Source organism: Beta vulgaris, chromosome 2 (genome assembly GCF_026745355.1).
Source record: "Beta vulgaris subsp. vulgaris cultivar EL10 chromosome 2, EL10.2, whole genome shotgun sequence".
Classification (NCBI taxonomy): Eukaryota; Viridiplantae; Streptophyta; class Magnoliopsida; order Caryophyllales; family Amaranthaceae; genus Beta; species Beta vulgaris.
Window position 1 is genome coordinate 6,577,108 of NC_079203.1, and position 26,469 is coordinate 6,603,576.

The 26,469-nt window shown below is 35.3% G+C and overlaps 3 protein-coding genes across 3 annotated transcripts; all 3 read right to left on the reverse strand.

Moving 5' to 3' along the window:
* Positions 1-9,991: 9,991 nt before the first annotated feature.
* LOC125494664 (uncharacterized) lies at positions 9,992-10,564 on the reverse strand. The gene has a single exon (XM_048638344.1). The coding sequence runs from the start codon at positions 10,562-10,564 to the stop codon at positions 9,992-9,994; it is 573 nt and encodes a 190-aa protein (XP_048494301.1).
* A 3,106-nt stretch (positions 10,565-13,670) lies between these two features.
* LOC104887537 (NADPH:quinone oxidoreductase) lies at positions 13,671-16,746 on the reverse strand. The gene is made up of 3 exons (XM_010672190.4): positions 16,587-16,746; positions 16,309-16,500; positions 13,671-14,297 (listed from the first exon to the last, which is right to left on the reverse strand). Exons 1-3 carry the CDS (start codon positions 16,717-16,719, stop codon positions 13,993-13,995), a joined length of 630 nt encoding a protein of 209 aa, XP_010670492.2. The 5' UTR covers positions 16,720-16,746; the 3' UTR covers positions 13,671-13,992.
* Positions 16,747-22,810: 6,064 nt separating this feature from the next.
* Positions 22,811-24,750, reverse strand: LOC104887536 (NADPH:quinone oxidoreductase). Its single transcript, XM_010672189.4, is given in 4 exon segments — positions 22,811-23,308; positions 24,278-24,344; positions 24,346-24,476; positions 24,562-24,750. Coding segments are annotated over 4 exon segments (597 nt in total). The 5' UTR covers positions 24,656-24,750; the 3' UTR covers positions 22,811-23,003.
* Positions 24,751-26,469: the final 1,719 nt, after the last annotated feature.

Sequence of the window (26,469 nt, forward strand, 5' to 3'; positions counted from 1 at the left end):
ATGACAATCATCTCAACCAATTTTTAATCATGCTTTAAGTATCCACATTGTTATATTTGTACCTTTTAAATGTTGAGTTTTCCTTAATATATTTTAATAGAAATGAAAAAAATTCATATCAAGTTCGGATAACAATACCAACTCGGGGTAACTCCCGGACCCAAATACTAGTTTATAAATATATAAACTGTAATCCCCCGTAAATTTATGGATTTCATAAATATATTTTAATGTTTATTTATATATATATTAGTATGTTTTAGTATTTATATAATTTATTTCTGAAAAGGTTGACTAGTTAAAAGTCAAAAGAATGATTTAATGATTTAAATAATCAAATAGTTTATTTAGTCATGTTTTGAAAAATTATTTTATAACTAAACTAGTGGAGTTAAAGTAAAAAGATTTTGATATTGGGTTAGAGGAGACCAAACCTTATAGCTTTTCTTATGTACATCTTTATTAAGCTAATCCATTAAGGCCCAATTCATTATTAGACCCCTAGTAGAGGAAACTATAAATACCCTTTCTTTACACAACTTCCCACACATTAAACACATTTATTTTCTCTCTCTTCCTCTCCTATTTTCGGCACTTTCCTCTTCTCTTTCTCTCTCTCTCTTTTCTTTTTCTCTCTCTCTTCCCCTTCAGCCTTCACTCCTCCTCGCCGTCCGTCGGACACCGCAAGCCGACCACCGCCAGCAGCCCACCAGACCGACGACAACAGCCAGCACTGCTCTCCCTCATGTTGCGCGTCCTCCCTCCTCTTCTTTGTTAATTGGTTATTTTTCTTCCTCCTCAAGTTATTTTAATGCAAAGTTTGTATTTTTAAGATTTGTTTTAATATGATTAACGTTTAAAAGTTATAGTTTGATTATTTAATTAATAATCTAAGATTATACTCCCTCCATCCCAAAATATAGTTCCCATTTGGGTTTTTTCACGGTAATTTAGGCAAAGTGAATCTTAGTGAATCTTGGTTTTGCATTGGAAAGTTAAGTGATTAGGTAGTTAGGAGATTTTAAAAAAAAAATTAAAAGCGTGTTCTGGTAAGAATTTCACGGTTATTGAAAGAGGAAGTTGAATGGTTCGCTACAATTAAACACTGATTTATTCAAGACTACTTTTGATTACATATGGAATCCATACCTTTTGAAACTGACCAATGAGAATCCTTAAAGTCACATTTTACAACCAATAGAATTAAGGAAAAGGGGAGCACACAGATTGTTCCTAAAAATAAATTTTGGCAGAGAAAAAAACTTCCCTCCAAAACTTAAGTCTAAAAAAAAACTGTTGGTTATCAATCTGTTCTTCTATAAATAGTGGAATATTACAGGGGACTTGGCACAAAACCAACCTCCTGAATCATACACAGAGCATAAAAAAAAACTTTATAATCATACACTGCATCATTGCCCAGAGCTTCAATGGCTTCAGACTTCAACCTTATGGTCTCCTGAAGACTATGTCAGTGACATTGATGAGAATGACAACAATATTGAAGGGGACTTGGGTGAAGGTGGTCCTCAAAATGGAACCACGTGTCCATTTTGACCTTAATCAACCACCTGAATATCAGCCACCAACAAAAGGGGCAACCATGAACAACCAACTGAGCAGGTTAGTCATCATAAGCGTCGTAGGCTCAGCAGTGAAGACAAGTTTCAGGTGCTCTGTTGGCTTCTAAACAGATGCAAGGAGGGGAAATTGCACTATGGGTCCATCAATGCAGCCTCAACTGAGTTCAATGTCACAAGAAAATGTATCAGCAACATATGGAAGGAAGCAAAAAGCATAGTTGCATAGGAAGCAGCCACATGTTTTAGTGTGGCAACAAATTTACATTTGAGTGGAAGAAAGAGAATTCAGGTTGACAATAATGACATTATGAATCTTAGCATGGGGCAGAGAACATGTGTAAGGGACTTATCTGCCATGCTTTCTGTGTCAAAGAGTACAATACATAGAATGATTAAGAGGGGGGTTATGAGGCCTCATACCAATCCACTTCACCCTGGTTTGAAGGAACGAAATAAGATAACCAGGTTGTAGTGGATTTTGAATCTGCTAAATGGAGATGCACCACACAACATGAAAGAATACTACCCAATGTATGATTTCGTCCACTTAGATGAAAAGTGGTTCTATCTCATAAACAAATCTCAGAAAGTGTATTTAGCACAAAAATGAAAGGGGAAAGTACAGGGCAGCAAGTTCAAGTAAGTTCATACCAAAAGTGATGTTTATTGCTGTTGTTGGCAGGCCAAGATATAATGATGAGGGTCAATGCACATTTGATGGGAAAATAGGGATTTTTCCTTTCACTTATCAGGAGGCAGCGAAGAGAAAATCAAAGAACAAAGACAAGGGGACATTAATCACCAAGGTGGTGGAATATGTGAACCAGAAGATGACTAGGGACATGCTTATCAATCACATAGTGCCTTCCATAAAGGCAACATGGCCACAAGAGGGACCGAAGACCATTTTCATCCAACAAGACAATGCCAAAGCCCATATCACACAAGAAGACCCTGAGTGGAAGAAAGTCTATCAACAAGATGGATTTACATTCATATTACTTCAACAGCCTCCTAATAGTCTAGATCTAAACATTTTGGATCTTGGATTTTTTAGGAGTATTCAAACTTTAATGCACAAATAAATGCCAGAAAATGTTAACAAGATGCTTAAAGCAGTTCATGAAGCTTTTCATGAATTGGACCCAAAAACTCTAAGCAATGTTTGGATTTCACTTCAATATGTCATGAACAAAATACTCAAGTGTGGGGGTGGGAATGACTACCGACTACGACCTTCCACATGTCAACAAAAAAAATGGAGGCAACATGAACATTAGAAGAAGAAGTCAAAGCACCAATGTGGGTTGTCAAAGAGGCATAGGACAAGGTGAAAGGTGAAGCTTCAACATCAAGGACGGTAATGGAAGACTAGGCTTTAGTAGGAAAAAAAAGCTTAAGTCAAGTTTTTATTTTCAGTTAGGTTTTTTTACACTCAAAACATCAGGGACTTCATGGGTTTTTCTTCTGTTTTTTTTTTCCAAGAAAAATGCAAGTTGTTTAGTTTATGATTTGTAAGTTGTTTAAACAGTGAGTATGTTGTTTGGTTTATGATTTTAAAAAAAAAGGAGTAAGTTGTTCAAACTTGTTAAACTTGATTCAAACAGTAGAAAAACATGTGAATAAGTTGATTAAACATGTTTAAACTTAAAACAAGTTTTTTTTGGCAAAAGTCAAGCTTTTCTGTGATCATCTCAGGAGTCCCCAATTATCATAGACAAATGCACTCAAGTTACAAACATCATAAACTACCATATGCCTCCAAAAAGTCATAAGATTGGTGGCAAATTTGATGCTTTAGTGAATGTAGCTTTAATGCATTTTTTTCTCAATATATAGGTTTTCATCATTGAATCATGTCAAACAAACAGTAGAAAAACATGGGATGTAAGTTGTTTAAACTTGATGTGAACATTACACAAAACAATACAAAAACTTTAAAACAAGTTTTTTGGTTTTTAAAATAGGAATGAGTGGTTTTTGTAATCATATCAGAAGTCCCCATTTATCATAGACAGATGCACTAAAATTACGTACACCATAAACTACCAAATGCCTCCAAAAAGTCTTATAAGACCGGTGGCAAATTTGATGTTTTAGTGAATGCAACTTTAGTGCATTTTTGTCTCAAAATATAGGTTTTCATCATTGAATCATGTCAACCAAACACCATAAACTACCAAATTGCCTCCTTAAAGTCTTGTGAGACTGGTGGCACATTTGATGTTTTAGTGAATGCAACAACAACAACCAACAGATCACAGTTTGATCAATCATAATAACAACAGACATCAACCACCAGCAAATAAGTCCACAAATATCAGATCACAAATGTAATAACAACAGACATCCACCACAACAAAATAAGTCCCAAAATGACAGAGCACAAACATAATAACAACATTATGAACAACCAGCAAATAAGTCCTCAAAATATCATATAACAAATGTAATATAACAACAGACATCAACCACAACAAAATAAGTCCCAATGCAAAATGATAGAGCACAAACATAATAACAACATACATGAACAACCAGCAAATAAGTCATCAAGATATATATCATATCGCAAATGTAATAACAATAGATATCAACCACTACAAAATAAGTCCCAAAATGATAGAGCACAAACATAATAATTAACAACATACATGAACAACCAGCAAATAAGTCCTCAAAATATCATATCACAAATGTAATAACAACAGACATCAACCACAACAAAATAAGTCCCAAAATGACAGAGCACAAACATAATAACAACATACATGAACAACCAGCAAATAAGTCTCCAAAATATCATATCACAAACATAATAACAACAGAACATCAACCACAACAAAATAAGCCCCAAAATGACAGAGCATAAACATAATAACAACATACATGCACAACCAGCAAATAATAATAACAGACAATGATCACATAAAATAAGTCCCAAAATATCAAATCTATGAGTCTAAGATAAGATCGAGCATAATTATTTTATTTTTCATACTTTCAATAACATTAACTAAGTGCAAGAAAAAACATAAGCGTTAAATCAACAATCAAGTTCCATTATAAGATCAAACATAAGCGTTAAATAAAAAACATAAGCGTAAGATAGGGGACCATGGAAACTTAGCTAGAAGACTCTGCATCACTTATATAGCGTTCTTCACCATGAAGGTCACTTCTTTTTTGTAGGAGTTGAAACAGAGGTAAGAACTTCAGCCTTTTTGTCAATATTGCCAGATTTTTCAGAAACGTGATATTCCAAAACGATGGTCTCAGTGGCGTTTTATTCATCACCAAACCCTACCTCATTTTCCCTTTCAACTTCCAACAACACAGTTTTCTCAGATTCAGAGGAATCGTCCTTAAAGGGGACTTTTTTTGCCATTGGACTATAACTATGAATACCTTCGCAACTCGCAGTAAGGGTACTCAGAATATAAGTATGAATCAATGGGTACATCATCTTTGGAAGAAAAGGAAAACCCGTAACTCATATTCTACAAAAAATAGGGGGACTGTTGTAGAAATTTTAGATCTAGAGAATTCCAAGGTTGAAGATGAATTGGACTTGCAACTAAAACTTGTAAAGAATCAGATTTTATGGGCCATTTTTTTCCACAGAGCACATGAACGCGTTTTATATGGATGATATGATCTCATATTGGAAGAGAAAATGGAATTTATGTACATAAATTGAGAGTGAACTCTATGTGAACATAATGAAAACAACATTTTCCAAGAAGAAGAAAGAAGACTAAGAAAATTTGACCATATTTGAGAATGAGATGAGAGAGAAAAGAAGAACTTTCTACGGTTTGAACACAGAAAGAAGAGAGGAAAAAGAAATGGGGTTATTTAGGAGAGAGAAAATGAGGTATGTAATGGCCAAAAGTGTAATAAATGGAGGAAATGAATACCTAGGCCAAGTGTAGAATTCTGAAATGAGACTCCACTTTGTATTAAATGAGGGCCTAATATCCAATAGTAAAATGAGGACAAATCCGAAATTTTAAAAACCCAATGAGGGTATTTTGGACAGAATCTTGTATGTATTTTTAGAAATAGGAACTATATTTTGGGACACCTAATAAGGAAATGGGAACTATATTTTGAGACGGAGGGAGTATGATTTATGTAATGAAGAAATAAAAATTCAGGTTTACTTATTACTCCCGTCTGTTTTTTATCTTTCTCACTTTCCTGTGCGCATCTACCAATTCACATCTTTGAACTTAAATATCTTTCATCATTTATTAGTAGAAATTATAACGATTGAATATTAATAATGTACTAATTGAGACGAATCGAATAAGACCCCACATGACTATATTTTTTCTTATAAATTGAAAAAAAAATTGAGAAGATTCTCTCTCAGTATGAATAGTGTCAAGATTCTAGTGAGAACGATTAGAAAAAAACAGAGGGAGTATGTTTGAATTAGGATTTTAATTATCAAAGCATGGATTTTTTGGGTTTTATGAGTTGAAAAATTATATTAGTATATTATAGTTTATGAAATTGAGTATTTTTATGATTTTAAGTATGTTTATGTATGTTAAAAAAGAGTTTTAGTGTATGATTTAAACAGAGTGTTGCTGAAAATTTAAAAAGAGTGTTGATGTTGGAGTTTTTATGATTTAAACATGAGTTTTAAGGGTTTTTGACAACTAGTGTAGTAGTACTATAATAGGAGGTTTTACTAATTGAGTTTTAATGATGGGAAAGGTTTTTGAACACTTTAAGAAGGATTTAAAGTATTAATTATTGCTGTAAATTTATAAATGATTGATTGTGGGTTTATATTGGTTGTTTTAGGTGGAGAATTATCTTTAGGCAACTTTTAAGGTTGTAAAAGTGGCCTCTCGATTTGCCTACACAAGGTACGTAAATACCTATGTGTTGATTGAATTAGTATCATGTCTTAAGAATGAGATTTACGTAGTATCATGTATAGGGAACTATTATTAGTTCATATGTGATTCTATTAAGTTGGATTTGCATGTTTTATGCCGTTATATGAAGCATGATGGTTATGATTTTTATATTATGTTTGTATGGAAGATTGATGCAAGCATATGTAATTTGGGAAATTTATTTTATTAATTCATATGAGGGATTAATATATATGTTGGTTTGGATCATGATTGAATCATGTTGTTCCCTTTGGATTATTTAATTACTTTATGAGGACCAAGTGCCTTATTTGGTAAATGTATTATTATACCTATGAAAGGTTGGTTGGTTGTTGACTTGGCTCAACGAATAAGGAAGGTTATGGATTAAAGTTGGAATTGATCTTGTGTTGTCAAGTTGTTGATCACTTTATCTAATCTTAAAATAAAAATGGAAGTTTATGAGTGTTTGATTATTATAATATTGTTCTACTTGTGAGTCCTAACAAGTGAATAAATTTTTTTTTTTTTTTTTTGAGGGGAAAAGAGAGAATTATATTAAATCAAGCGCCGCCAAAGTTTGAATACTTTGGGGGAAAGAGTGCGTACAAATCAACTCCGAGTCATTTTCTACTTCCCATCTAGCAATAGAGTGGGCTACAGTATTTCCAGCTCTCTTTACATGGAGGCAATCAAAACATGAAAAAGAAGATTTTAACTCTGCAATGTCATCATAAAACATGAAAATAGGAGCAGCTCCCCTTCGTTTCTCACGGATATGGCGCACTACTTGCAAGGCATCACACTCGAGCACCACACTTCGGAATCCCAGCCTCTTCGCCAAATCAACGTACACCGAGCAGCCCCCGCCTCCGCAATTTCTGGCTCCCAGTTAGCCGACAACCGTTTCACACCAGCCGCTTGGATCACCCCATTTGCGTCCCTTATCACACAACCAAAACTCACCCCATTCCCCTGCGACACATGAGCATCCACATTCACCTTCACACATGATGTTGATGGTGGTTGCCATGTACTCACAGTAATGCGAGGAGGGCCTATAGGTGGCATACATACCTGTGCATTGTAAGCTTTATACTCCACGTTATAGCGCACAAACCCGGCAGCAATGTGAATAGCATCCAGCTGCGTTTCACCTTCAAAAATCACATGGTTCCTACAGAACCACGCCGCCCACGCAAGCGACACAAACCGAGCCAAAGCCTCCTTCTCCAGCTTCTTAGCAATCCACAACAAACGCTCCGCAAACGATTGAATTGGGGCCTCCATGAGCAATCCCATAAACTCACTATGTACCCAAATTTCCGCGGCAAATTTACAATCAAATAGGCAATGCATTATTGTCTCCACATCATTACCGCAAACTGGACATACAGGCGACTCACGAATATGGCGACGAAAGAGCACATCCATCACTCCCAAGCTTCCTTTGCACGCCTTCCACAGGAAGTGACACAATTTTGGTGACCCATCTACAGCCCAAACCGACCTCCACACCTCTCTCTCACCTTGTCCATGAAATAAATCCCAAGTTCTAAGGTGTCCCATTCTAGCCAGCCAATAGCCCGATTTTACCGAGTAATTACCATCTTTCGTCGGCCACCAATACCGTGAGTCAGCGCACCAATGTGACGGGAGGGGTATATTCAGCACGTGTTGCCTCTCCTCGACCCTAAACGTCGTATTCACAATGTTCATGTTCCAGCACCCTGCCGTGGTGTCCAACAAATCACACACCATCAACTCTAAGTTGCTATCTGGTAATGGCGTGGGCACAAAATGCGTGCCATCACCCATTAACCATGAATCCTCCCAAACTCTAATTGAGGCACCGTTTCCCACCCTCCATTTCAACCCTTCAATCAATAATGATTTGGCTCCCCAGATACTCCTCCAACTATAGCTAGGATCAAAACCACGCAACGAATCAAGGAATCCCATATGTTTGTAATAACGGGCTTTAAAAATGCCATGAAGGATAGAAGACTCATCACCAACTAAGCGCCAGCCTTGTTTGGCTAAAAGTGCTTAGTTGAAACTTCGCAAGTCTCGAAATCCCATTCCGCCCATAGTCTTAGGAAGACACAAGGAGTCCCATCTATGCCAGTGAATTTTCTTTGATGACGAACTCGAACCCCACCAAAATTTCGCAAGCACAGCATGTATCTCATCAATGGGCCCCTCTGGTATCTGAAATATGCTCATCATATATGTCGGGATAGCTTGGGCTACAGCTTTAATAAGAACTTCCTTGCCAGGACGAGATAGAAGTCGCTCTTTCCAACCCTGCATCTTCTACCAGATTCTTTCCTTCAAACAAGCAAAAACCGCTTTTTTGGATCTCCCGATAATAGTTGGTAAGCCTAGATACTTCTCATGCCGATCGACCTCCCGAACCCCCAACGTCTCCACAATTTCCTGTCTTCTTTCTAAACTGACACATTTACTAATCGCCACCTCTGTCTTTTGAAGATTAACTTTCTGACCAGATGCTCTTTCATATGTTCTGATTATATCAGCCACTTTAGAACATTCCTGCAGACTGGCTCTAGCAAACAATATACTATCATCAGCAAAGAAAAGATGAGAAACTCGCGGAGCACCCCTACACACCATAGCACCATGTATTTGCCCCTCCTGCGCTGCCTTGGATATTAGCCTTGAAAAAGCATCCGCCACCAATAAGAATAAATAAGGTGATATAGGGTCCCCTTGACGGAGGCCCCTAGATGGAGTTAAAGCACCAAAAATGCAGCCATTGTATTTAAAGGAAAAAGAAACGCTCGAAATACAATGTATGATACGTTGAATCCACGCGTTACTAAACACCATCTTATACATGACCTTCTCAAGAAAACACCATTCCACCCGATCATATGCCTTACTCATATCCAATTTGACAGCAACAGTACCATCCTTCCCTTCTCCCCTTCTTTTCATAGCATGAAAAATCTCAAAAGCAATTAACGCATTATCTGTTATGAGGCGCTGCGGGACAAAAGCACTCTGATTCCCGGAAATAAAATGACCCAACATAGGTTTCAATTTATTGGCCAACATCTTTGATATAATTTTGTATAGTACATTACACAAACTTATTGGCCTAAACTCCGTCATCCGTTTTGGATCATTAATTTTCGGAATCAAAACAATACAAGTGTTATTTACCTCAGCAAGATCCACCTCTCCGCGCCACCAGCTTTTCACGAACTGAATCACATCATATCCCACAACACTCCAAAATTTTTGAAAAAAGAGAGTGTGCATTCCGTCTGGTCCCGGAGCTTTATTGGGGTGCATCTGAAATAGCGCCTCCTTAATCTCCTCCCCCGTCGGCTCCATATCGAGAGCCCCATTCATCTCATCAGTGACTAAAGCCTCCACACCAGCCAAAGCCGCCTCAAAGCCGCAAGGAAATTCCGAAGCGAAGAGGCTCGAGAAATACTTCGAAATAATGGAGTCTATCTCTTCTTTTTCCTCCTTCCATACCTCCTAATCATCAAATAAACCTCGAATACAATTCCGTTTTTTCCGGTGTGTGGCCTTGTGATGAAAATAGCTCGTATTTTTATCCCCATCGCGTAGTTCGTTAGCACGGGCCCGAGCATGCCAGTAGCTCTCCTCCAGTTTTCGTAACTCCTTCAATTCCTCACAAATTTCGTGACTACGCTGCAGCAGATTAGCGTCAAGTTGTCCCCCTTGGATCATTTTGAGTCTCTTTTCAGCATCTTTGATTCGTTTTTTAACATCACCAAATGTCTTCGAAGCCCATGAAGTAAGCGACTGAGCCACCTTCGTAATTTTTGCCCTCACCGAGTCATTTCCAACGGCCTTCCACACATCAGCCACCACCTTGCCACAATCATCGTTGGACAACCATAGAGCTTCGAACCGAAATAGGCGCCCATTTTGACTTTGCTCGGGTCGCTCCCCAAATTTCAACAAAATACCACCATGATCGGAATAACATATAGGAAAATGAATTACCTCCGCATAAGGGAACATATTACACCAATTAATATCTGCCACAAACCTATCTAACCGTTCCCGAACCACTGTATCCATCGATTTACCCCGTTGCCAAGTAAAGGTATTGCCCCGAAAGCCTAGATCACGGCACTCACACACCTCCATAGCAGCCCGGAAAGCGTCAATGTGCCGCTCCCCTCGTAGCACCCCCTCCTTCTTTCTCATGCATTCCCAGAATCTCGTTAAAATCACCAAAGAAAACAAGAGGCAAAGCACTATTGTTACGAACATTTTCCATAAGCTTCCAGGTCATGTGTTTATTAGTCGCCTCCGGCCACCCATAGATACCCACGGCCCTCCACCTTGGATTATTATCAACATCACAAACCTCAGCCTCCACATGATGGCTTGAATATGAGCACACATTCACGCCAATCTCGCGCCACCATAACCCCATACCTCCTGATCTCCCAATACTACTAAGACACAAACCACTAGTAAACCCATACCTATTCCTAATTAACTCCAGACGCATAGCATCAATCTTCGTCTCCATCACAAACACAATCTCCGGCCGATCTCTCCAGCACCATTCCTGGAGAGCTTTAACTGACAATGGGTTGCCAAGCCCATTGCAGTTCCAACTTGTGATTTTCATTGTTGTTCGCGGGGTTGGTTCACTCCAACCTCCGCTACTTGAACGTCAACCGAACCTTCATCCAACATTGGACCAGTCACCAAGTTAAACTGAGGGTGTAATTCACTCCATGCACCACCCTCTATCACATGGACCGTTTTGTGTTTTTTAGCACCATACTCTCCCCCATCTTTTTCATCATCAATCAGCATGTCCTCCCCCATTTTCCTTTTATCACTCGTCACCATATTAGAGATAGTCCCACCATCATTCCCACCACTTTTCTTCCCCCCCACCAACCGTTTATTAGGAAGTTTATGTTTACCACTCTTAGGAGCAGTAGCCACACCAACTGACAAAACCGAAGAAGATTGAGGACTTACAACAGTAGCGTCCTTGCGTGGCATTATCCCCCGTGTCGACCGTGGCACCACCTCCTCCACAGCCTTCGGTTGTGAATCTTCCCTCGACTCCTTTTCCCCCACGCTTCCACTAACCTCCCCAGATGGTGTTTTGCATACAAACAAGTTTTTCCTTGTAGCACACACTTCCTGAACTTCCTCTTTCTCTCTCTTCCGGCCCTTACGCGGAGAAGCTTTAATCCACAAACCCCAGCCATACCCCTTTTCGATCAGGTCTTCACTCACATGATTACAGTCCTTCTCACTATGCCCTAATATACCACAATGGAAGCAGAAGAAAGGCAATCTTTCATACTTGAAGTCAATTCGAACCACATCGCCACATTTATTGCGAATATGTTGATTACGTCGCAAAGGTTTATTCACATCAATAAGTAACTTAACCCGCCGATATCTATCCAATCCAAAATCGTCCTCCTCAAGTTCAATAATGTTCCCCATACTAGCAGTAATTGCTTTTACATCCTCATTAGTGCGGCAGTTAAAAGGGAGGTTATAGATTCGTACCCAAAAAGGAGAGTGATTGAGGGGTACCTGGTTTGGCTGCTCATCTCCAGTAATAGAATTCAAAATCAATAATTGTTGATCAAAACACCATGGTCCTCCTTCCAAAATCTTTTCCTTATCTCGCCAATGAAAGAGTTGGAACACAAAAAGGTTTGTATCGATAACCCTAATAATTACCTTTCCTTGTAAATTCCATACTTGAGTCATTGTTCGTCTGAAAGCTTCCATATTGATTGACCTGGTTGTTAACAAACGGCCAATCAACATCAACGTAACCTTGTCATTCACATTCGTCGCGGAAGAATCCCCTAATTCTACAATCCCTTCCGTATCGTCCTCAATATTAAGATTAGAACACATCGTTACCAGTTCCTCAGCCATCGAGACTGAAGAAAAACCGGAAAACCGGCGAGATCCGCCTCGGAAAATGGTATTAGGGTTTACCACTTCTCGAGGGAGGGAGAAACCTGTCTTTCAAGGCAGCACTACAAAGTGGAATTAACAAGTGAATAAATTATTAATCATGTAAAGTGAAACGTGAATAGCAATAGCTTTACACTTGTGCACGTCTGAAATGTTGGACAAGTATGAGTTGGAGTACATAGTGGTAGCTCATGGCTTTTTTTGGGACTTGGTTGATCAACGTGTCCTGTTTTTATTTTAAAGGTTCCTCGATATTGTAGGTCAGGGGAATACGGAGTCGCGCCCGTATTTCATCTTCTAGATTGAAGACCGGTTTAGACAACTCGTTCCATTGACTATTCCATCTAAATTAAATAATCTATTAGTTGAGAAGTTTAGTTTAGTAAAAGTAGTCTACAACGTTCGTTATTTTATTATTATGTATTTTTGTTTATTATTTATTAGTATCATGTTAGGTTTGTTTATTTATTTAATTATTATATAGTACTCAACTTTGCTGATTACGTGCTTTGTGTATATATCTTGATCATAGTTGTGCCTTATTGATCCTATGATGACCCATTTGGTGAACAATCTCTAGGGATCAACAGTGCATCGTCATTTACAGGTTTGAAGATGATGCATTATGGGTTCAAAATTTGGAGAGTTTGTGTTAACTATTTATTATATTTGATTTAAACTTTTCATAGTAGACTTTGACATTGTCGTTGACTTTGACTTTTGAGTTTGATTTTGACTTTTAAAGTTGACTTTTTGGTTGACTAAGTTTTATTTTTAAAGTTTATTTATTATGTTTTACGCTGCAAAATTCTGAATAAGCTAATACGTTATCACACGGGCTATAATACTTTGATAATTATCTAAATTTCATATAAAAAAGTATTTTGGAAAATAGAAAATTGTGGGGGTATTACATAAACTCATACAAAGATATATTTTCCAAGTTACCGAGCATAAAACTCAATACAGTCATGAAAGCATGTGAGTAGCACGTGCCGATAAATTAATCCCTCCATTCTATAGAGTTCTTCATACTTTTTATTTTAGTGTGTTTCTTAAAATTGTCTCCATTTCTACTTTTTTTTTATAATTTAGTAAAGGTGTATTCCCTTTTTACACTATCTTACCCACATGTTAGATCTATATAATTCTACATTCTTTCATAACATTCACTCTCCTATTATGATAAACAAAAAACGAATTACTCTCATACTTTATCTCCTATACATAAAAAAGATCTTTAAAAGATGGAGGGAATAGTTAATCACAAAGTCTCTTGGTCTAAAGCAATCATCTAAGTTTGCATAGTCCTGACTAGAAGACAATTGGATATTGAATTGCATCTAGAGACTAGAAGGCATCCAATGAATTAACTCTCATGATACAATGCATCACCATCATATGTTTACAGATGAGTTCAGTTGAATGAAGAAGAACACATTATGACTTCTAAATGCATCTAATTATGTCAATCTCAGTCCCCCATTTGCCATTTCATAAAGATTTCCCGTAATGAGGACATTTGAATTTGATGCTCAGCATTTGCCTTTGAGCCGTACTGTAAATGCCTGTAATGCTAGAAGAACTTTCTTTATCCTTTCTTCGGCTTCTGCATCAATCAAGTTACCGTCACTATCAAATTTGGCAGGTGGTTGAAATGCATTCAAGAAAAATTCCGGCTTGTTGATGAAGTGAAGATCGAGATACACTCCAATTTGCCTCAAATGATACTGGGCTCGACCCCCACCAAAACCTCCTCCAGTACTTATAATTGCAGCAGCCTTATCTGCCCAAACATTTGGTGGTCGAGATGCCCAATCTACTGCATTCTTTAAAGGAGCTGGCAACAAGAGAAAAAGTTGCAGCAAAATCTTAAAATCAACAAGTGATAATTGCAGTACATTAGAATGGAGCCTGCCAAAACCTTCTAAATTTATTCCATGGCCAAACTATACTCAAGATCTATGACGGATCAACGAAGCATGGTAAAACCATGTTCTAAAGCTTTATTCCTTGGCGGAATAATACTCAGAATACATGACCAAGCCAAAGTAATCAGCAGTAGAGCAGGGGGCATCTCAGCAAGATAATGTTGATTTGCTAGCTAACTAGAGCTTAGGACTTTAACTTTTTTTTTTCATCTTATTTTTTAGGGGAGGGGAAGAGGGGATTAATTGTTTTCACCCCTCCCCAAGAACTTGGAAAATTCAGCAGATGGTAACCGGACATGAATCAGAGATCATGATATCTACATAATTATGCATAAAATGTCGGTCCCTATGTCCTATGAATCTCACTTACAGGATTTTCGAGTAAAGGATGAAATTTAATAAAAGATGCCACCATAAAAAAAAACGTTGATACTCATTTTGGGAAGTTCCACCTATGGTAGGAGTTGAGAAAATTATATTAGGACAAAGTAAGTACGGGATTCGTATCTGGAAGCTTCACTCAAACAAAGTTTTACGATAAACAAGCACTACATACTGGTTTTCAAATTATAAGTACCATTTGTACGGGGAACTAAATTTAGATGTAATCTTTGAACTTGTGGAACTGCTCACACTCAAAAGGTCATGAAGACAATAAGATTAGTGTTTAAGTGACAGGATGTGGGCTCCTTGAGCAGCAGAATATGGGTCTGACAACTATACAACTAGATGAATTACCACGCAAGTATGAAACGAGTGGCAGAATATCCGTGAATGACTCCACGTATTACTCAGAGATACGATGTGTATGCCATTGAGGGCCTACGATTTACCACTGCACTTACACAGAAGGCAAATGGCCGCCCAAAAAGTAGATAAAATGCTACATATGCAGTGAATTCATACAGATATTTTAAACTAATCAGACATGTTAGCCGCCAAAGCCTAAGTGGCTAAGCCTCAAATAAGTTATCCTGTCTTGCATCTTGCTAAAAGATCAGTGGTGGAATGTTGAAATCGAACTCAATGATTTTTGATTCTCCATTCAAAAGATCACTTTAGCATCTTTGACCAAGGCACCATCATATTGGCATCAGTCATCACTACTTCACTAGTGATCCCCAAAATTTCTGCTCCACCCAATCAAGAATATTGTAAATCTAAATTTCCAATTATGTGACCATTATATTCACCCATTAGCTATTGTTGCTTTAATTGTTAAGCAGATTAACAAAAAAATGATTCGAAAGACAAAAACAGACAAGCCAAATATGACATACATAATCCAAAACAACTGTGTTAAAATGGCCATCAGACAGTACTTCCTCACATCTTAATTTAGAATATGTTAAATTCCTCAACCATAAGCACTTGTCTGGATATGATAACAAAAGTGATGACTGATGATAACCACCCTTCCGTGACTATCAATCAGCTATAGAAATTCGAAAGCGCAAACCATAACAATTGTTATTAATCAAAATTGATTTTCAGGCATCACAACTTCTGCCAATTCACTAAAATTTCTCCGCGATTACTAATTCTTGCTGATCATATTTGGATTCAATAAAAAAAATTTAGTAAATTTACCTCCTCTTATGTCGTTGTCACAATTGACTATAATCAAATTCAGATTTAAAAAAACCAACTCCACCATATTTGCACTATTTTGAAAGATTAAGCAATCAAATGAGTATATAGAAGTATACATATATCTAAAATTATAATGTACTCCATTTTATTTCCTACTGCAACCCTAACACCACAATCATACTCTCAGAAGCAAGAAATTTCGCGAAAAAAAAACAGACATGCAATTAACCAGCAAATCATAACTTCAAAGTACCAATTATCATAGATTCTTTAAAAACAAAAAGTGATAAAATCGTAGAAGCTAGGGAAATTGAAGAGATAACGTACGAGTGACAGAGTAATTGTACTCAGGAGAAGCAAAGAGAACACTATCAGCTTCTAGAATCTTCTGACGAAACGCTTCAACAACGGGTGGATAAGTACCTCCGACCTCGAGATCAGTGTTGATCATCGGCAATGGCGAAATATCAATGTACTCAATTTTCATACCTTCAATCGATTCCGAACATATCTTCATTGCTGAAGAAGAAATTGCAGCACTATAAATTACGATTTACATTATAGAATTGATTTTTGAGTTGTGACGAGAGGAGAGAGAAAATTACCTGATCGAAGGAGGCCTCTGTTGTAGGAATTCTTGCGAAGTGAGCCACAGAGAGCTGCGACATTGATCACTGGTTTTATTGTTGCTGCCTCCATTCCTATGATCCTATCTCTACCTTTTTTTTCTCTGCTCATTACGCTATGTTCTCTTTTGAGGGTAATTAAATTAAATCATATCCAATTTTAACTTTTCAGTTTTTGCGCGTTTAGTTTATTGAGTTTGGACTCAAAATTGACTGGATTTTGGACTTTTTCAGGTCCGCATATCATATTCATTTGCTAAACGTCGCTCTAGATTTTCCTACTAACGCTCTGTATTTTAGTATACAAATACATGAACTGTATTTCAATACTCTCACTCTCCCACTCTCCCACTCTCCCACTCTCCCACTACCACTCTCTTCACCCTCCCTCACTTCTCACTCTCTCTCCATCTCCACTCTCGTTAACTCTCTTACTCCATCTTTGTCATCAAGAAAGAGTATCAATCAAGTTCTCCGGCGATAAGAATTCCGGCAACACGGCGGCAGTGACTTTGGCGGCGGCGCACTTCCGGCCTCCGGCAAAACTTTCACGAACATCCAGGAGTGGCGGCAGCGAGTTTCGCGAGGCTCCAGTTTTTTCTAAATTTTTTTTAAGGAGGTGTCCACCATGGACGCCCCACCACCGGTGGAGGCGCCATGGCAGGCGCTCCACCACATGGTGAGGCGCCTGCCATGGGTGCCTCCGCCGGTGGTGGGGTGTCCATGGTGGACGTCCCCTTATTTTTTTTTAAAAAAGTTCACTGTATATTAAAAAAAAAACAGAGAGGGGGTGATGGTGGGGGTAAGCGGTGGTGGTGTGTCGGGTAGTAGTGCGGCGGTGGTGATGGCGCAGTGGTGGTTTTGCTGTGGTGGTGGTGCGGCGGTGGTTGTGCGGTGGCACCAGTGTTTAGTGGTGAGTCAAGAAGATGGGAGAGAAGAAGATGGGAGAGAAAGTGGAGGAAGAAGGGTAAAAAAGGGAGGAAGATGGGGGTGAGTCAAGGGGAGGGGAGAGAAAGAAATACAAGTATATAAATACGGTATAAAAATACCGTATTTAGGACGTTAATAGGAAATACTAGGGCGTTATTTAGCAAAGCCCTAAATTTAGAAAATTCAGACAAACATTTGTATCTCGATTATAATGAAATACTAGAATTTTGGTCGGACGATTTCTCAGGTCAGTTAGAATTATTAAATATATTATTATTTATAAATTTTATGATTGATTCTATTAGTTTTTTGTAATATTATATCTAGTGCGAAATTTGAAAAATGGACATTATGACATGATAAGTTGCTCAAAATAAAAACTTCTAACGAATTGAGGATAAAAATAATAATTTAAATGAAATCTGGATAAGTGAATGTTATTATTACATAAAAAAAAAGGTTACAAATAAAAAAGTTTGGCTATATGTTTTTATAATTATAAGAATTTATCATGTTTTACTTTGAAACATTAAGCATTGGAAATGTAATAATGGATTAGTGGTTAAACTCTCACATTTCATTTTAAATGTCATGTGTTTGAATCCAATAAGATTTCGCATGTGTTTATATATATATATATATAAAGCTGAGTACATTTATCCTACATGTCAAGCTATTGTTCAATTTGCCAAATGTCATCACTACACTTATCTTCATTTTTTCAGTGCCACGTGTAGTATGCATATGAACATTTGCTGAGATTTGACAACATATATCTATAGATATAAAATGAATCAATTACAATCATATAAATTTGGCAAGTTTTACCTCATTGCTTTAATTACGTCACCCGGTTAAATTAAATTAATTATTTTGATTCAAAATTTGAAATTCGTGGGTAATTTTCAGACCATAATTAGCCATGACTTTTGCTGTCAAAAAATAGTAAAGAATATTCATTAGATATAGTGAGATTTGATTTGTCTATATAATATTTATACTAAGAATATTTAAACCATAACTAAATTTTCAAACTAAATCCAAAAGATCAATACAAATTAGCATGCCAACATTAAATCATTTGCTCCTAGATCGAAACAAAATCACCATTATGAAACCAAACTCAAAGGGTAAAACAAAGGAACTTACAAGATTGAGAGAACTGAAGGGAGAGAAAGTGAAAGATATTACGGTTCATCAAACAAGTCAAATCAAAATAAAGAAGAGAGAGTGAAACTTTGAAGTGAGAGGGTGATGGGTGTTGCGTTAGTGACAGTGCTTATAATCAAGAAATGGGGATAATTGAGACCATACAAGAAGATGAGGAAATAGATAGGTTTGATTTGGTAACTTTGGTTTACCATAATTTTGTATACTTTAATCAAGAAATGAAGCTATATTATTCCCTCCGTCTCAAAATATAGTTCACATTTTCATTTTAGTTGTCCCAAAATAGAGTTTCCATTTTCATATTTAGTTCCACATTTTTCCGTAATTTGTCTAGAAAAATCGTGTCCCATCACTCATTTGCTTCTTGAATTTTGTTTTTCTTTTTCTCTTTGTATTCGACCAAGATGTTATAATTAATGCTCTTTCACCAATTATTTTTCATTCTCTCTCCTAATTAAAATTATTTTTTCTCAGACAACACTTATTTAAATAAATAAATAATCTTTATTATCACTCTGAGATTATACTTACATAAATTACTATGAAAAAAAGGAAATGAGAACTATATTTTGGAATGGAGGGAGTATTACCTTATGGTAACAGTGTATGAGCTACCAAATGAAAATTAACAAAGTTTCTTCTAAAACGCCAATAAAAAGAAAAGGAAGTCATTGTCATGCATGTCAACAATACTTTCTAAATAAAATTCAAGGGTTTCCTCCAAGCTAAGATAGATATTAGGAAAAGAGTAATAAACTTTGTTTGTTGGATTAGACAACCATTATTGCTAATTAGTGTCCACAGCCTCGAAGATGAAATTGGGATTCTTATTGTATATGATAAACTTTGTCATGTTATATAATTTCTGATTTAATTATTAGCTCTGTATGTTACATGTATTGTTATGTTTGCTTTATTTTATTTTTTAATAATATAGATTGATTAGTCGTGCATTATAGATAATCATATCATACAAAAAATAAAAATATGTAATAAGATAGTTTAATAAGAGAGAGGGGTTGAGCGAGACTGCCACAAGCAAGGAGTGAAAGTTGTTGCGTGATTGAGTGCCAGTAGTGGCGCATCGTGTTTTTATATGAGCCTCTGAATGAAACAATGGGCAGAACACAAGCTTCTTAGCTTCATTCAACTTTTTTTGTTTAAAAAAAGTTTTTTTTTTTGCTAAGCAAATAATTATATTAATTAGAGTAAACAGTTACAACCTAAAATCAACTAAGAGGAAGCGAAACCAAATTATATTAATTAGAGCAAACAGTTACAACCTAAAACCAACTAAGAGGAAGCAAACCTTGGTTTGCTTCCTCTTAGTTGATTTTAGGTTGTATTGTTTGCTCTAATTAATATAATTACTTGCTTAGCAAAAAAAAAAAAAAAATCGGTTGGTCACATGTTTTTATCATGACATTAGCTACATCAATCACTGGACATACAGATCATAAGTCGGTTTTTTAAAATTTATTTTTAATACACTATATGATTATAAAAACTTGAAATCAATAATACTATTCAGATCATGATTTTAGGAGAAACATTCTAAAATCTTAAATTTATAAACAAAGTACTCCCCGCATTTTAATGTGTTTTTGTTTCATTTACGTATTTATAAATGTATATATCACGATTATAAGATTTTTAAAGTTTAAAATGTTGTAACAAAGAATTTTTATATATATTAAATAGTATAATTTTATATTTTATATTCTTTTAATCTTAAATAGATGGTATCTAACAATTACGGATTTAATATATTTCGAATAAAAACAACTACTTAATATACAAAATAATTATCTTACATTATACACGGCTCCACGCTAAATCATTTCTACATAATTAACTTTGTCATGTTATATAATTTCTGATTTAATTATTAGCTTTGTTACATGTATTGTTATGTTTGCTTTATTTTATTTTTTAATAATATAGATTGATCAGTCGTGCATTATAGATAATCATATCATACAAAAAAAAAAATATGTAATAAGATAGTTTAATAAGAGAGAGGGGTTAAGCGAGACTGCCACAAGCAAGGAGTGAAAGTTGTTGCGTGATTGAGTGCCAGTAGTGGCGCATTGTGACATTATATGAGCATCTGAATGAAACAATGGGCAGAACACAAGCTTCTTAGCTTCATTCAACTTTTTTTGTTTAAAAAAAGTTTTTTTTTGGCTAAGCAAATAATTATATTAATTAGAGTAAACAGTTACAACCTAAAATCAACTAAGAGGAAGCGAAACCAAATTATATTAATTAGAGCTAACAATTACAACCTAAAACCAACTAAGAGGAAGTGAACCTTGGTTTGCTTCCTCTTAGTTGGTTTTAGGTTGTATTGTTTGCTCTAATTAATATAATTACTTGCTTTGCTAGCAAAAAAAATAAAAAGTCGGTTGGTCACATGTTTTTATCATGACATTAGCTACATCAATCACTGGACATACGGGTCATAAGTCGGTTTTTTAAAATTTATTTTTAATACATGATATGATTATAAAAACTTGAAATCAATAACTACTATTCAGATCATGATTTTAGGAGAAACATGCTAAAATCTTAAATTTATAAACAAAGTACTCCCCCGCATTTTAATGTGTTTTTTGTTTCATTTAGGTATTTATAAATGTATATATCACGATTATAAGATTTTTAAAGTTTAAAATGTTGTAACAAAGAATTTATATATATATATTAAATAGTATAATTTTATATTTTATATTCTTTTAATCTTAAATAGATGGTATCTAACAATTACGGATTTAATATATTTTGAATAAAAACAATTACTTAATATACAAAATAATTATCGTACATTATACACGGCTCCACGCTAAATCATTTCTACATAATTAACTTTGTCATGTTATATAATTTCTGATTTAATTATTAGCTCTGTTACATGTATTGTTATGTTTGCTTTATTTTATTTTTTAATAATATAGATTCATCAGTCGTGCATTATAGATAATCATATCATACAAAAAATAAAAATATGTAATAAGATAGTTTAATAAGAGAGAGGGGTTGAGTGAGACTGCCACAAGCAAGGAGTGAAAGTTGTTGCGTGATTGAGTGCCAGTAGTGGCGCATTGTGTTTTTATATGAGCCTCTGAATGAAACAATGGGCAGAACACAAGCTTCTTCATTCAACTTTTTTTGTTTAAAAAAAGTTTTTTTTTTGCTAAGCAAATAATTATATTAATTAGAGTAAACAATTACAACCTAAAATCAACTAAGAGGAAGCGAAACCAAATTATATTAATTAGAGCAAACAGTTACAACCTAAAACCAACTAAGAGGAAGTGAACCTTGGTTTGCTTCCTCTTAGTTGGTTTTAGGGTGTATTGTTTGCTCTAATTAATATAATTACTTGCTTAGCAAAAAAAAAAAAAAGTCGGTAGGTCACATGTTTTTATCATGACATTAGCTACATCAATCACTGGACATACATATCATAAGTCGGTTTTTTAAAATTTATTTTTAATACATGATATGATTATAAAAACTTGAAATCAATAACTACTATTCAGATCATGATTTTAGGAGAAACATTCTAAAATCTTAAATTTATAAACAAAGTACTCACCCGATTTTAATGTGTTTTTTGTTTCATTTACGTATTTATAAATGTATATATCACGATTATAAGATTTTTAAAGTTTAAAATGTTGTAACAAAGAATTTATATATATATCAAATAGTATAATTTTATATTTTATATTCGATCTTTTAATCTTAAATAGATGGTATCTAACCATTACGGATTTAATATATTTCGAATAAAAACAACTACTTAATATACAAAATAATTATCGTACATTATACACGCTAAATCATTTCTACATAAAACTTCCCGTGCATTTTTAAATAAAAATGAGATGACTTATTTAACTACTACTAAATTGTAGCATAGAGAAAACCCGGAGCATCGCCCGGGCCCATATACTAGTTTTTTCTTATAAATTAAGGTCAAAATTTGATAGTCTTCTCTTCACTTCTATTTATACTTTTATAGTGTGTGGATCGATGAGAGACTAAATATAGTCTTCTTTCCATGAATAAATAATTAGGTAAGCAAGACATTAAAATGATAAGAAAATGCATCAAATAATTTATTCTCAAGCTAAAATACATCATCATAGTTCATAAGTTGTAACCTTCCAAATGAGTTCAACTATATGATAAAAAGTTAAAAACCACAACAGATCACGCACTCATTCAAATGCAACCAATTAGGTAAATTGCATAAACATCTCTTTTTTGGAATTAGTTTTAACTTGTTTAGTTCTTGTCTTTCAACCGTATAGTGAACTTTTGCAATGCTAAAAGAACATTCTTTATCCTTTCTTCAGCTTCTGCATCAATTAGATTACCCTCACTATCAAACTTAGCAGGAGGTTGAAAAGCATTCAAGACGAACATGGGCTTGTTGATAAAGTGAAGATCCAGAAATACTCCAACTTGCCGAAGATGAAATTGGGATAACCCACCTCCAAACAAACCTCCAGTACTAAGAATTGCAGCAGGCTTATCAGCCCAAGCATTTGGTTGTCTAGATGCCCAATCTAGTGCATTTTTTAATGGAGCTGACAACAACAACAAAAGACTAATTACAAATTCTCTACTTTAGCATCAAATACAATAAGTGAAAACTGCACTAAGTTTTACGAGTCTAGTTGGGTAAATATAAGGTGAACTGAACATGCATGACCTAAAAACACGTTTCATAAAACATACCTTCGCTTCATAACCAATTATTAACCATAGAGACTAATAATTTGCTAATATTATTGTGGTTGCTTCACATGAAAAACAAAAGCATACAAAGTAATGGTTTTCAAGCGTAAATTAGATGGTAGACACGAGTCTACCATTTAAATGGTGTGCACCATTCAACATAATGAACAAAACAACTTCATCAATTAACAAACTAAGCAAAAGAACAACACACGAGACTCAATGAACATTTAAATAACCAAGGATGTCTTGGCCTAGTGGTTAAGATTGAGGTGATGTGAACGATAGGTCACAGGTTCGAAACTCCCTTCTCCTTATTTGTATTGCATTCGTGGCTCATATGGATAAAAAAAATGAACATCTATATCAACAATGAACAACAAGAAAAAAAGATGAACACAATGAACAAAGAAATATATGCAATAAACAAACTAAGAAACATAAAGATAAATGTTAACAAAGGAGAATCGTCAAGATTGATGTTCAGTGAAGAACAGTTGATGTACATTAGTTTCACGCGTTTTATGTTTTTTGGGCTGCGTTTTGGCGCATGTCTACCATTCTAGCAAATGGTAGACACGAATCCACCATCTACCAATTGGTTTCCGAGAGGTGAAAAACTGTATAATTCGGATGACAAACGCTTGAAGAAGTTATTTCCTAATTTATCTCTTTTGAAATAAGTGAAACACTACTCTTAAAAAGCTCGAGTGAAAGACTTATTTCAGAACATAGGAAGTTAACATTTCCTAGTTCCTACAAAGTTGTTTAAGCAAAGAAGCACTAAAATTTGCTATGGAAAAGAGAAGAAAACATACGAGCGAAAGAGTGATTGTACTCAGGAGAAGCAAACAGAACACTATCAGCTCCAAGAATCTTCTGACGAGTGACGAAACGCTTCAACAACAGGGGGAAAACTGCCGTTCTCCTCAAGATCAGTGTTTATCATTGGCAATGGCGAAATATCAACGTAATCAATCTTCATACCTTCAATCGATTCCGAGCATATCTTCATAGCTGATTCAAGATATCACCAGTAAATGTAATCATCTTCAGATTACACTAGTAATCTTGCATAGAAAATTGAGATGTAAAAAAGAACCTGATCGAAGAAGGCCTCTGTTGTAGGAACCTTTACGAAGCGAGCCGCAAATGGCGGCTACATTGATCACCGGCTTCACTGCTGTTGCTGCCATTATTGTCTTTCTCACTTACCTTGTATTTTTCATTGCAGAAGTTGGTCAGTATATATAGGGAAGCAGAGAGTTGTAAGAGGGAATGTTAGCGGGAAATGATAAGTTAAAAGAAGAATAGTATGAAGGTGGGGTTCTTTGTTTCCAAGTTGCACCTACTCTATTTTTTTCATTATACTTGAAAATAATTGAAAGATTTTGCTTTCAGCATTGTAGTGATTGTACTAGTTTATAGCTAAATTGTAGTTTTGGGAATAATTTAGTTCAGAGAAGGAACAATGGTGGGGTGTGTTTGAATTCAACTACTCAACCTATAGTATAATTTGTGATGCAATAAGTGTACCTTTTTTGGTCTCAAATGGTAGTCCTGTCATAATTTAGTTTAAGGTTCCAAGTACCACATAATCTAGTCTAATTATCAATGGTCTTCATCTTGAAATTTACTACTCATCTTGGAGGTTGGATTGACATCGTATTGTTGGAGTTCAAAATAGACTCCAACATAGGTATCACAATAATTTTATAGGTTTGAGTATCAAAGTAAATATAAATATAAGATAACGTTGGTATGAAAATAATCAGTATGATACTAATATCAACGTAACTTTTACTTGATATGAAAATGATTAACTTTGATACTAAAATTACACTTTGATATCTCCGACTTATAAAATTACTAAAATACTCTTATTGGAATCCAAAATGAATTCAAGGGGTGAGACGCCAAGAGTTAATGAACGATTATATTTTCCAATGTATTTCATGACTTTGAGCAAATTAATCAAAGCAAACTTTGACATTGCATCTTTTGCGTGATATAATCTTCTTCCCTCATTTCTAAGATCTCATAATACCTTTTGTGTTATTGCTCCTTTTCTTTTTCTCTACTATATTTTCAGTTACTCCACATTTCTTTTCTTTGCAACAAATTCCAACAATTTTTTAAAAGTCAAATCAAGTTTATTCAAAAGCATAAGTAAAAGAAATCAAAAGATAGAACGAAAACTTGAAAACAATCTAAGCTCACTTAGTCCATGAAGATACTTGAGTATTATTTAGCATTATTATAAGCAACCAAATGAGTCACTAAATTCGAAATGGAAAAACCTAATAGATGAACATGAAATCCATAAAATTGTATAATTCTTAAGACTTCCTTTCTTTTTCCATTATAAAAAATGAAAGACTACAAAGCAAATAAGAGAAAAACTAATAGATGAACATGAAATCCATGAACTTGTATAATTCTTAAGATCCCCTTTCTTTTTTCATTATAAAAAATGAAAGACACCAAAGCAAAATTAAGGAAACTCAAAAATCTAGTTTCCATAAACTTCACTTATATGGAAATCTAAAAACTCCTTTTGCTCTCTCATCTTCTTTCCTTCTCATTCCTTGAAATGCATGACTATTAATCTACAACATGTTTTCTGTGAAGCATGTCACACAAAAACCAAATCGTGTAGCCAGACGCATCACTCCACTCCTCTCCATCCTCATTTCTCACTCTTTGCTCCTCCATCCTCGTTCCTCACTCTTAGCTCCTTGCTCCTCCATTCTTTGTTTTTTTTTTACTCTATTTTTTTGTTCATTCAATTAAAAATCTGTATAAAGTGAATTCAATGATTTTATCATCATGATGATTCCAATAAAACAATACAAAAGTTCAACAACAATAATATAAAATAAGTTTTTAGTATAAAACAATAATCAAGTTGTTCACGAGCTTTCCGAGCCAAGCTTGCTTAGCTCAGCTCGGCTCGTTTAAGTCTCAAGCCGCGCTCGAACTCGGACAGAGCTTTGACCGAGTCAGGGTC

What these genes read in the sequence shown, in the direction of transcription:
- LOC104887537 (XM_010672190.4), bottom strand. Translation starts at nt 16,719, where the DNA reads ATGAGCAGAGAAAAAAAAGGTAGAGATAGGATCATAGGAATGGAGGCA. An exon ending in CAGAGGCCTCCTTCGATCAG is followed by an intron (nt 16,501 to 16,586) that starts GTAATTTTCTCT and finishes TTTCTTCTTCAG; the next exon opens with CAATGAAGATATGTTCGGAA. An exon ending in GTACAATTACTCTGTCACTC is followed by an intron (nt 14,298 to 16,308) that starts GTACGTTATCTC and finishes TCTTGTTGCCAG; the next exon opens with CTCCTTTAAAGAATGCAGTA.
- LOC125494664 (XM_048638344.1), bottom strand. Translation starts at nt 10,564, where the DNA reads ATGGATACAGTGGTTCGGGAACGGTTAGATAGGTTTGTGGCAGATATT.